This window comes from Pantherophis guttatus, chromosome 6, assembly GCF_059756535.1.
Source record: "Pantherophis guttatus breed Tessera chromosome 6, ASM5975653v1, whole genome shotgun sequence".
In the NCBI taxonomy this organism is placed as follows: domain Eukaryota; kingdom Metazoa; phylum Chordata; class Lepidosauria; order Squamata; family Colubridae; genus Pantherophis; species Pantherophis guttatus.
The window spans coordinates 50,218,647-50,232,313 of record NC_142068.1 but is presented as its reverse complement, the minus strand read 5'-3'; the positions used below and the strand labels follow the sequence as shown (position 1 = coordinate 50,232,313).

The following is a 13,667-nucleotide window of genomic DNA, read 5'->3' as shown; positions in this document are numbered from 1 at the left end:
GTTAAAAGCACTTCTCTCACAAACAGTATTGTTCCACTGAATTAATTTCCAGATTAGAACTTCATAATTGGTGATAAGAATAACTAAATTTTTATTTCAATCTTTCCTAAACTGATGGTGTCGGATATATTTGGACTAAAACAGTGGAATTTTCAGCTGGAGTAACCAATTTATGGGAATTGTGAAAATTCTAATCATAACACATCTGAAGGACAAAATATTTAAGAACGTTACTTTAGCAGGAAAAGTTATTTTGCTTTGTTCAAGTATAGCTGGGTAAAGATTTTAAAATTTTGAATTTCAAATATTGTTAATTGTACTTTTTGTTTCTCTACAAAATGTGTGTCAAACTTGATCGTGTCACATGATGTTATGTGACATATCATGATTTTTTTGCCTTTGCAGAGCCAGGGTAGGCATGATCTGCACGTGATGCATCCTGCCCGTGGGCCGCCAGTTTGATACCCCTGCTCTGCAACATACACACATGTACTTTAAGATGGAGTGTAATTTATTAGGGCACATTCTGCCATTCATTCCCTAAGTAATCAGTCATTTTTTTAAAAAAGTACATTAATATTGTATAATATTAATAGTGTCAAGGTAAAAGTACATTAATAGTGTCAAGGTTTTGACTAATGAACCCAACTAATTCAGCACTCTGAGATGAACAGCTTTCTCAAAGAACAGTTTTATTGAGTATATCATTTTGGTACACATGAAAACAAAACCAGCTCTAACTATTTCCCGCGTTTTCAATATAATTAAAGAATAGATAATTTTCTCCCTCGTTGTCACAGATGTCATTGTGACAATGCATTCTGGCGTCTCTCTGGCAACTCCTTCTAGTCTCTGGCCAGCACCTGTTGAGATGACCTTGGTTCCCATGGGATGATCTGTTGTTATTGTCTGGTCTGATTTCAGCAAGGCTGATTTGTTTCGAAGTTGACACATAGTATATAGTTATGTTATTCATCTTATAGTTAAAGCATATTCAGCAGTAATATTTAACTTTAATCTAACATTAACATTTTGCAAAGTCCAGAAGAATTGTTCGGAAAGAATAATTATTATGAGAAATGAAATAAAGTTCAGTTTTTATATTTCACCATTTTTAGCTAGGGATGTCTAGAAGGTTTTCCCTTTCATTACTATCTATCTTGAAATCCCTTCCCCCACAGCCCTCCAGTGTCTATTCTATTTTTATAAACAGATGAAATTAGGGTGAGAATATGGTGAGAATATGGCACAAGATTGAATAAGGTGATGAAACTATTAAAAAGTCTAATCCATAGCATCTTGGGTTATTTAAAGCCTAAATTTTGAAATTTGCTCTTTGTATTCATACGAAAAGTATTTGCCCTAAATAAGCCATATTAATATGGATCAGTGTTATAATAGTATGAGGAAGATGTTCTGTCAGCATCACCAGGCTAAAGTCAATAAAATTTTTGAAAAGATCAGTGTGACCACAAGACCCAAACTAGCATCTGAATTTCAGATTTCTTTGGGATCATTAAATATCAGAGAATGTACTGAATGAACATTCCTTTTCTCTATAATATCTCAGATTGTTTCTCAAAGTCCATTACACATCTCCTTCAACTATCCAACGCTAAATTATCCCATTGTGACCCTTCTTCATTCAGTTTTTGTTTTGGCCAAATAATGTGCAAATAAATGAAATTTAGCAATTCCATCTACACTAACCTTATCAGTGAGGCAAGCCATATCTATTTTTTTAGTCAGGATGCAATATTCTCTTCCTAACAATATTTTCTATTGGATGTCAGAGATAACTTGCTCTTACCTTTCTTGTATGTGGAGGTTGAAGGCAACAAGTTGCAGGTAACAGATGTGACCATGCCTTTCAAAGTAGAATACCAGTGAGTGAGACAGTGAACCAGGAAACCAGCTTCATCCATACATTTCAGTTCTTCTAAGAGATACAAGCAAAACTGCACTGTGTTGCATTAAATAACCATTAATGGATATTAGTATATCCAGACCAAGATGGATTACAGTTGTTGAAATCTTTTGATAACCATTCATAATTTTGATATATGAATTCACTCTGCATCCTATAAACTGTGGAATAATGTGGTATATGTTATATTTAGATAAAGAAAGGATATCACATTTGTTCTAGTATCTTTCTGATGTATATGATAAAATCCAAATAATATTGGCATGCCCACCAGAGATTTCTCAATAGTAAAAGAATGCAAGGTCTCTTTTAACATCAAAAGGCAAGGATACAGGTGATGGGTGGCTGTAATCTTCATGAATCCTTCAATGGAAGATGACTAGTCATATTTCCTGCCCTGTTCTAGTCTGGTATTATTGGTTGAGGGTAAGGTGACCAACTTTTTTATAATGAGAAGGAGGACACAAATAAATTGAAGAAAAAAAATATCGTAAATAAAAGAAACATTTTATTCATTGCAAGAATGAGTCTAATGCATGCATAGTCTAATGCGTGCATGTGTGCTGTGTCATGTTTCGGTAAGAAGTAAACAAAGTCACTTGGGCGTGGAACAGTCTTGCGCATGGCACACTCTCTCAACAAATTCTCCTGCGCGGAGTGCATGCGTCTCATAATCACGTCTCCCCACACTGTACCGAGCCTTGACGAATCGTCATGTCAAATACAAATACATCACATCACAGGCAACGGATCGGATCGGAATTGATCACATACGGAGATTTACAGATTAGTCTTCAAATATCGAAAAAGAGAACATGTAGGAGGACACTTTTCGAGAGAGGACAGAATTTACAAAAGAAGGACTGTCCTCCCTAAAGGAGGACGATTGGTCACCTTATTGATAGCAAGCCTTATTGAAATGAATATGTTTGCAAGCTCTGCTACAATTTTCTACATTCCAGCTGTCTAATGCTAATGTCAGTTTTAAGAAACTGAAAAGGTTTGGAATTTCAGTAAACCAAAACTTTTTTCAGTTTAGCCATTCCATCTACACCAGGACTGTCAAACTTGTGGCCCACGGGCCGGATACATCACGCGCTGGCCACGCCCAAGTCTGGTTTAACAAAGGGTAAAAAAGTCACAATATGTCATATGAAGATGCCCTGATGACGTGAGTTTGACACCCCTGATCTACACTGTTATCAGTGACACAATCCATATCTACTTTTGTAATCAGGATGCTGTATGTTTTCAGTGTTGCTGTAACAATCAAAGTAGCAGCTGTTGCTGGAGGTGTGCATGCTGGCAGTGAGGAACTTAATATCCCATTATTGGTGGGAGGGAGAACATCTGGGCTAGAGAAGGAAATAAATTAATTCCAGATCTCAGTAATGAAATGTATTAATTGGCATGAATTAAGTGTAAGTGATTAGGTGCTTCCTGTGGTACTGAATAAATGAAGCGTCCATAGGGGTTAACTATCAAAAGAATAATTGTTGCTGCATGGCTTCCCAGTGAACCCAACTTAAGGAAAAAAGGTTATTGTAATAAGATTCTGAACAAATTCCCAATATTTATATCATTGTTCTGAACTTGTCCTGTGGTTCTGCTCATGTGAAATCCTCTTAATATTCTGAAGTCTTAAGAAAGCAATTATCAGCTTGCTTCTAATCACACACATATACAGAAAATAAATATGAAATTATAGTGATGCTGTTATAGTTCTTTACTTGCATCTGAATTTCTAATTAAATATTATAATAATATGATATAATATATAATGATGCGGTCATCATTTGATGTATTTTATGAATAAGAACTTTATCAGAACTTACTAGGATATTTATGAACACAAATACATGGGCATATTAGATGAGTATACTTGCAGAGGGCATAGAATATATTCAGAATATTCATTACCAATATGATGAGAGCATCCTCCCCCCAAATTAAAAATAGTAACATTTAACAAAGTCTTCAGTTATTGTCAGAATGTAGAAATAAATTGTGGGTAAGAATATTTCTCCATCAAGCTGTATTAGGCCATGTTCAGTGGAAATCTCTGGCAGGAGTGACTCCCTAGGAAAGTATTACTATGAGCTATCTCTATGTCCAAAAGAACCTAAAATTTGTAATTAAAAAGCTGCTTGTCCTTAGGAGAGTTTTCATTTTGAATGAGAGAAAACACTGCAGTGGAGGGACTTGTTCTTTACATAACCAGTGGTTTATTGTTCACTTGAAAAAAAACATTTTCAAACCTAATTTCCTTTAACTTTCTTCGTAGACAACTCTTTTTTCTTTCTAAAATGTAGTCATTTCTGTCAACACACAGCCTTCAGAAATGTTCTGCAATAGTCCATTTATGTGTTACTATAGTCCAAAAGATAAAAGTCATTCATATTTCTGTTAACATTAGATATAACTTAGAAGTATTCCAAGTCCTAGGAGCTATATTTCTGTAAAAAAGGAAAAATACTGATGAGGTCATGAAGTTCAATTTCTAATATCTTGGGCAGCTTTATTCTCTGACTCTTGGTCTGTGTTTTTCGATTCTTTCTTGCTCCAATGAGGCACATGAAGATTCACATAGACTCAAGGAACCAATATTCACTAGAAAAAACACAAACCCCATTCAGAATAGATTTAGGTCTTCATGCTGCCTTATAGGCCCATTTAGATCTTAGCTTAGTCTATTGACCCTGGCCAAATCTCTAGAGATGGCTCAAGAAAAAAGGAAATGATACAAAATACCTAGTATAAATTGCTGAAGTAGAATTTTCCTGTCCCGATGATTTAATTTTCAGGAAAACAAGATAGTTTCAGCCTGAAAAAATATTTTTTAAATTAGAGAAAGCAGACAAAATTCCTACATGTACTTTTACTATCTATTCACCTGATTTTTTTTTAAAAAAAATCAGTTTGATTTGTTTTACTCTCTTGCATACTTAAAGAAACTCAGTTGGGGCTCTTTTTATCTAAAAATCCTCTAAAAGCCACAAGAAAGCAAGAAAAAGTTTTGCCTATTTATTGCAATTTGCTTTCCTATTGGCTATAATAACATAACTAATTTTTGCAGACAGTGATCTCTATATGAAATATTTAAGTACAGGTGGTCTTTGACTTACAACCACAACTAAGCCCAAAATCTGTTGCTTAGACAGTTGTTAAGTGAGTTTTGTCCCATCTTACGACCTTTCCTGCCACAGTTAAGTGAAACATTGCCGTTATTAAGTTAATAACATGGTTGTAAAGTGAATATGGCTCCTCCATTGAAAGGTGCATTACTTGATCCCGGGGAACTATGACCATCATAAATATGAATCACTTGCCCATATGAAGGTTGATAACATGACCATGGGGATGCTGCAATAATATGTGTGGAAAATGGTTGTCACTTTTTTCATTGCTATTGTAACTTTAAACAGTTACTAAATGAAAGGTTATAAGTCGACAACTTCCCATAAAAGATTATGAACATTCAGAACTGAAATTGCATTATATTTATGTGTGTTTCTTTGTGTGCTTTCAGATGCACAGTACATCACCTGTAGGATGCAAAACTGTTCTGAAGCTGTAAGAAGCAAGCCTTTTCCTGGATACATTGATTCCGATTCTCTCATTGTCCAAGATGATTATGTATTTGTTCAGGTCTGAAACAGTTTTTTCCCCCTTCTATTGATTGAAAATCATTTTTTTCTTTTATTTTTCAAAGTTAAACTCCCTTCCCTAACAGATGCAACAAAATAGCTCAAGAACAAGCTAATTCACGGCATTACCAAAGTTGTTATTCCCATTGGGTTGCTAATTGTTTCCTTCTGCCTTTGGTTCAAGTATTTTGTTAACACAAGGGTCATGAGGGGTAAGGTCTGACATATGTTCAAGATGTATGGAAATAATCTCTCTTGTCAGTCAGCTCTCCACATTGTCTATTCCAAAAATGTTCTCCCATTTCAACAGCTTTTTAAGTTTGCATGCCAGAGCTCCAATATCACCATTACAACAGACCAATCAAGGTTTTCCTTTTTATTAGTTTGAAATGGGGCAAGATAGAGTCTCTCTTTAGAGATAGAATGGAGATGTAGAAAGGATACGGAAAGGGAATGCTTGAGAGAAGACTAATCAGGCATGATTGTCATGCGTGGGCTCCTATTATTGCAAAAAAAGAAGAAAATGAGATATATTCAGCTGAGCTATATTCCAGGTGGAAGCCAGAGAATATATCTGAATAGTTTTAAGTTTCATTATCTTCCTGCTGCTATCCCCATCATAACAAGAAGGAGGAAATAAAGTGGAAATGAGCTATAAATTATCTGTCTTTCAAGTATTTCTTGAGGCTGAGGTTCCTGGCTTGCATCAGCATATACATTTGAAGCTGGATTGTCTATAACCAGGAGTTTTTAAGTGGGCTGAAGATAGAAGATCCTGAATGTGTTACCAAATGCTGTCAGCTGTACCACTCTAGCCTCTAAGTTCTCTGAGTATATCATTTCCTTCCAAATAGAATGTATATCAACTCTTCTGAGGGTTAGAACAATACATTGCCTCATTTATTTTCTTTGTAGAACAAGTGTGGTAAATTCTCCTACCATGGAAAATATGGGGGAAATGCTTTATTTGTGATTTCATTCATTGTTTCACATATCCATGATTAATAATGGACCAGGCCTTAGTGTACACATAACAGGTTTTACGTATTCATGATTCTGACTTCTAATTTTTTTGTTTATCCATGTGTAAAAGAGACATGCTTTTGAACATGCATAGTATATTTTTTTAAGGGATAAGATTAAGTCACCTACTTGTGTATTTGTTCCCACTTATCATTCATTATAGCAGAAAGCTGCATGTGGCTTCTTCATTCTTCTCCTGTAGAAACATCCTGATCAAATGGTGATAATCATCTGTCTCATGCAGTGTGGTTCCTTTGCTTGCACAGCTCTTTCACAACCTTGGTGGAAGGGTCTGTATACTAGTGCTAATCTCCAACTGCTTGTGTCCTTCCCCAATTGCTATGAACACTCTGTTGGCAATACTGGCACCCAGCAGCATGATTGAGAAATGCCCCCAATGAGATTACAAAAGAACTGCAGGGAGAAGCTGGCATGAGTAATGTGAAGCAGACAAGGTGATCCTCTACATCACCAGTTGAAGAAATCATTCTGAGGAAGAAAATCAATTACCAGGAGGAAGCCATGTGGAACCTCACAGCTGGACAAACCCAGAAAGATTAAGGAAGCAAAGAAAAAGAGACATGAATAGAAGTACAGTTGATTGCTTTGCAAGAAAGAAGGAAGACATAAATCACTATAGGTTCTAAAAACTAAACCCTGATTAAATTGTATAAAGGAAAATCCGTAAGTGAAGAGAAGCTGTTACAACTTCTACATGGTACAAAGTTAAATTCTGCCAATTTGAACGCATACTGTATTAGCTATTTATCTCCAAGTCCCCAAATTTGTCAGAACCGTAAACCAAAATGTACAGGTCACTGCAAATGATCTGTTGAAAAAGCTAACTCACACTGGAATAGATTCACAATAAAGTTATTTATGCAACAATAATCAATATGGCAGGATTCTCAGAAGACTTTTCTCCTCGATCCAAAATTATCATCTAAAATATGCAAACAAAAACATGCTAATAAGCCTGAAATGTTTTTGGAAGAAAGTGCTTTGGACTGTTCAAACAAAAATTGAAATATTCGGCTATAAACACATAGATAAATTGTGGGAAAAAGGTGAAAATATGTTGGAACCATTAAGCATAATGGTTGCATTATTATTTGAAATTGTGTGATAGTAGTAACATAGGCAATAATATATATGAAAGGAAGAATGAATTCAACTATGTGTTTTCATATCCAGAGCCAATGTCCCACAGTCAGTGAAGAAATTGAAATGGTTGGACATTTCAGTAAGACAGCAAAATCAGCTATAGGTAACAAAAACCTAGATTTTGGTATGCCCTTCAGAGCTTCCCAGTTTCAGTATATCTGAAGTCAGGAAAATCTCAAACATGCAATATTTGCAAGGAGGTATAGAATATTTATGAACTATAAGAGGCTGAAAGAGCCAGTTTGATGCAGTGGTTAAGCCAATAGGTTAGGAATCAGGAGACCGTGAGCTCTAATATTTCCTTAGGCACAAAACCAGCTGGGTGACCCCGGGCCAGCTCCTTTCTCTCAGCTCTAGGAAGAAGCAATGGCAACCACTTCCAAAATCTTGCAGGGACATGTCCAGACAGTCACCAGTCAACATTGACTGGAAGGAAGGAAGGAAGGAAGGAAGGAAGGAAGGAAGGAAGGAAGGAAGGAAGGAAGGGAGGGAGGGGACAGACATGGAGGAGAATCTAAACTTCTGCACTTTCATTGTTTTCTTATTTTAAGCTTGTAAGCAACAGCACAAAAATAATACATACCTATTCAAGATATTGTTTATAGCTGTCTGGCATAGGGGTTAAGTCAGCCTCTGTTCACTTAAAGATGCACTGGAATGTGGAATTTGACCAGAAGTGCTAAACCTTTCCAAGCTTGTGCTATTTCTGCATGTGTATCTTGCTACTCCAGGAATTTAGAGAAAATATTTTTAGAGCAGAATTGTGCATTAACTTAGCTCTTAATTACATTCTTAACGTATTTTAACATACATATTTTTAAAAAGATAATATGCTTTATTTAAGAAAGCTAATACAAATGAAACAAACTTCTAGAATTGTATTTCATGTTCTGTAAGATTATTATCTCCCCTGTTTGTTTATGAATTGTTAAAGATATTTGTTTTTGTTTTGTCATTCAGTGTGACTAGAAAAGATTGATTTTTGTTTTGGTCCCCAGGATTTTGGAAAGGGCAGGGGACTCTCGTGGGTTATTGCCTGAAGATTATTTCATTTCTGTGACTTGCTGGAAGAAGTGGTTGGCTGTAGCATGTGTAAATATTACACAAATGGAATACTCTATATGGAGGACTTTGGTGTACTTTCTAGAACTCATTAAAATCTTAGGACCCTTGGCTTGGGTTGGGAGAAAAAGTTTTTTTTCCAAAGCCGATTAGAGCAGAAAAGCTTTTCTCATTGTTCAAATTGGAAATATAACATGTAACATATAACAATACAACATTATTGACTTGAGTACAGTATTGCAATTTTTGCCTCTGCAATTTAAGAGGCTGAATGCTGCTTCTGGAACCTGCATTTGTAGATTTCCCTTGCTCTTTTTGTCTCCCTTTGCAATCTGCATAGATTATACTTATTAATGCTGTCTTTTTCCATATCTGAATGAGGGCTATTTCATCTCCTGCTGTATCTTCATTGCCATTTTGGAACCATTGTAACATAACTGCATTTCCCTTTATAACGCACCTGTTATTTTCTACATGTCTTTTAAAAAAAGGGAGAAAACAGTGATAATATAACACCTCGATTAAAATAATAAGAAAAAGTAATGTTATATGTTGCAGCTGACATCTGGAGGTCGGCCACATTACTACGTGTCTTACCGCAGAAATACTTTTGCACAGATGAAACTTCCTAAATATGCTTTGCCAAAGGTAAGGTTATCATGGTTCCAATATTCCTAAATAATATTAGATGACAGACCAGAGAAATTGCAGCTTGTGGCCAGTTTGTTCAGAATTGTTTTAAATTAGTGCATGTATCCCTTTATTTTTCAAGAACATGTTGAAGCAGCAAGCAAAATACTCTCTAAGATCAATATTGCAGCTGTTCAAGGGCATCAGTTCAAAATGCAGATTGATTTTTTTCAGTTGGTGGAAATTACTAATTAGTATTTCATTTTCATCAATAATGACATTTTGAGGTTTTCTATTAAAAAGTTTGGCCTTCCGATGTGCTGCTAGCTTCCATATTTTATTGTGTTAAAGGAATTAAATGAGATTTTTTTCTTTAGAAAGTATGCTTTTGTATGCCTCTAATTTTTTAAAAATAGAAAATTAGCAATGCCGCCCAAAAGAACATGTATTACATAGCCTTTTAAAGAATCTTAGTAAGATATATCAATCAAGGGGAAGCTTATTTCATTTAAAAATTAAAAAAAATCTATGCTGCTTTTTATATAAAAGGAAAAAAATCTCAAAGCTTTTCTTTTTCAAAAACTTGAAGGACAGAAAAAATGATTGTTAAGGACTTTTGTTCCCAATACAAAATATTTTGATGCATTGTAACATGATCTGAGAACATAGTTTATGAAATTGCTTGTCAGATTCAAGGTCTGGATTTTTTGACGTGCTGTGACTTAGGTCCATATTACAGGAAATTAAATGTCCAGTCATAATGAGATCAATGTTCTCGACTGCAACCATTAGGAATATAGGTTTTTAAACTTTCATCCTTCCACTAGATCCTTTTTCTCCCTTCTTAATTGGATTTTAAAAGTTATGATTATAAACATTTAAGAATATTTGAACTGTGAGGTTTCCAAAATTAATCACATTTAATTCTGGATTCTGGAATAGGCTGAATTCTTAGATAGGTCAAATGACATGGAAGGATTTATTTTCTTGAATCACATCGTCGAGACAAGTTTTTATTTGTAAGAGATGTTTAAAAAGTCATCAAAGCCTTTTGTAGCCAAATATTGTAATGAATGTACTAAAGGCCATTTGGAAATGCCACAGTGGAGCTTATGCAGACTATTTTGAATAAGACTATTTATAGTGAGAGTTAATTTTTCCAAACTGCTTAATCACCATCTATCTGCCATTTCAGTTTTCTGTGAAAAATTCAGTAAGTGATTGAATTATCGAGTTGAAACCCGTAATACCTAATTACAATGCGAGGATACTTTTTTTTTGTCAGTTTTGGGCTTCTTGAGTTGCCTTGCCATTAAAAACATATGAATTGCTTTAAAACTAGGCCTTTTTTGTGTATATTAGTAAAACCATAATCTCAACAAAATTATAATCCTAGACCACAATGCCATAATCCCAATTTGTAAAATCATAATCCAGTAGTCCCAATTTTATTGGATTTTGTTAATAGGTGTTTCAGCAATAGCAATCATTCATCAGTTTGTCATTTTCAATTTTCTCTAATTTAGGGGATTTTATTTTCATGTTGTTTTAAGACAATGGTTCTGGTATCTGGTCAACATTCTCTGAAGAAATATATTATAATTAAATACCTACGTGTGTGTGTGTGTGTGTGTGTGTGTGTGTGTGTGTGCATGCATGCATGTGCACACATGGTCTCCTTTTTTTGGGAGCAATTGAGTGTTTATCCATTGTCTGTAACAAGAATTACCATCTGAGCCTAACATTTTGAGTTGACAGAGAATGACTGGCCCAAAGTCACCAAGAAGGCTTTCTAGCTAACTGGCTGTCTCCGCTAGACCAAACTGCCTATCAGTCTATCATAAATGAGCTATCACTCATATTTATCTAGTGTAGTATTCTTAACATATTGTGATATGATCAGACAAGTTCCATATCAGATCCATTTTTAGCAGATTATTTTCGGACAGTCACTCACATTCAGCCAATCAATCTCACCGGACTGCTGTTAGAATAAAATAAAAAATAATCATATATAAACCAATTTTTGTTCAGAGAAAAGGCAAGGTATTTAATACATATATATTTTCTATTTAATAACACAGACACACCAAAACATACTTTTCTGTAAGTAATTTCTATGAATATAATGAACACATTTCAACAAACAAATTTTTGTGCAAATTTAAAACTCCTGAAAGATGAATTCTATGGGTTTCCATTCCATAATATATACAGTAATCGCATGGCAGAGATCATTTTCAAGTCTTTCAAAAGTCCATTTTCATACCAATTTATGGCATACGTCTTTTACATCTCTATTTAAAAGTAGTCTCCCTGCACTACTATTCCAAGAAAGACAATAATATGCAAGGCTACAGTATCTACAGAGCAGCTACACAACTCACTAGTTTTGGTTCTCTAAGTGGCACTTTCTAGAATAATAGAGACATCATGGAATGTCTTATCTAGCAGTAGGTTATTTTGTTTTAATAACCCATGGGGTCATTCTTTCCACATATAATATAAACTTGTGCCATTTCCCTTCTCCTATGAGCCTCAGTAGATCCCCAGTGAAGCCGTTTCTGCTGACTCCTCCTTTTACTCCTTGGACACTCAATTGCAAATTCTTCATAAACCCTTTTTCTTAATACAAAGATAAATAATTTTGAGCTTTTTAATTTGATGCATGTTACTTTATCTAATTGGGTTGTGTCGATTTGCTGGGGAGGCTTTAAAAATGTTGATCTTCTTGAAAAGGCTGTTGCTTAGAGTATCTGGAATTTAAATTTGCAAAGAATAAAGAAAGTAAAAGGTACCAAAAGAAAGAGCAAAACATTCCCCATGTGACATAGACAAGATGGAATAATTTTATGCCTCCTTATGCTGGTCCATAATAACTTAAAATATCTTTTTTCCCTCTTTGTGGATGAGCATTTATTAGCTAATATAATTCATTATAGAAGTAATTTGAATTAAATATTTCTCAACCAACTTTTTCTGAAGTAGGATACTGCTTTCCCTAACGAGCCCCAAGAGTCCCTCTCTGTCACCTTGTTCAAGGAGCAGATGATGTTAAATCCACCTGCAGGGTAATATTTAAGGCAACAAGGTGCTTCATTACAAGCTCACACAACTTCAAAGGATAAGCAGCTAAATCTGTATGCGCAGAGATACAGTGAGAAAAGCGTGTTTAGGATGCTATTATCAAAGCAGGTGGCTGCCTTTATTAAAAATGAACAAAGCACAACACAGTAAAAAGGAAATGAAACAAGCACGGCCTTTTATGGGTAGAGAGTCTTTAATCTCTTTCAGCTCAATTACTTTCTCCAAATAAAATCAATGTTGTAAAGGGTTCTTAGCACCATAGCAGCTTATGGGATTTTAGTATAGAATTTTAGTACTGAGACAAAGTAACTTTATCACTGGATTCCTTGCCTTGATGTTTCCACTGGTTTAAGTAAAAGGAAATAGTAAAATATGATGCCTTTCATGTGGCCATAATGAAATAATTATTCTAGGCATCAGGCAGCAGCATTTGAAAATGCCGACTTGCAAATCTTATCAAGATTATCATGCGTAATAGCTCCTGTCAATGGATGTTGGGTATTATCATTCATTTAGTCCATGCACATTTGGATTAAGAATGATAAGCATAAAAAGAGGTCTATTTGGTATCAGGTACATTGGCATTTAGGCATGCCTATCAGTCTCAAACCATAAAAAACATCAAGAAATCTAGCATCTGGATACATTTAGTTCAGGTCTTGCTACTGTACAAATAATAAAGTTGTACAACAGAAAGATTCAAAGAAAGAATTAAAGGGAAATAATTCTAACAGAGCTGAAGACTATCTCAGGGATTAAATACTCATTTGTGTGTAATTTTTGCCAGCATTTGCTGACAAAAGTAGTTATAATTTATATTAATACATCAGCTAACGCTATCTGACATATATTTTCTATTGAACATGTTTGATAGATGCAAAATGTTTAATTACTAACACTGGATGTTTTAAGTTTCTGAGATAAAACTTTTTATAAATATTTGGATTCTGATTCACTGTATGTAGTTTGAAAATTGCACTGAGAAAACAAATATTGGTTATTATCACAATATTTGGGACTATGTCAAATTTACTCCTATCAACTAACCTAGTTTAGAAGCGTCCTTCTACCACTAAATATCTATTGCTAATTAAGTAAACTTCTGGAACAAATTTATTTATTGCAAC

General features: G+C 34.7%; 1 protein-coding gene across 6 annotated transcripts in view; it reads left to right on the top strand.

The window, feature by feature from the left end:
• Positions 1 to 13,667, top strand: part of LOC117678686 (VPS10 domain-containing receptor SorCS1) — a 415,591-nt gene that overhangs the window by 318,859 nt on the left and 83,065 nt on the right. For all 6 annotated transcript variants that reach the window (XM_087872866.1, XM_087872863.1, XM_087872868.1 and 3 more), the window contains exons 7-8: positions 5,457 to 5,575; positions 9,382 to 9,471. In XM_087872866.1, the coding sequence (XP_087728992.1) occupies positions 5,457 to 5,575; positions 9,382 to 9,471 (209 nt within the window). The remainder of the gene's footprint in view (positions 1 to 5,456; positions 5,576 to 9,381; positions 9,472 to 13,667) is intronic.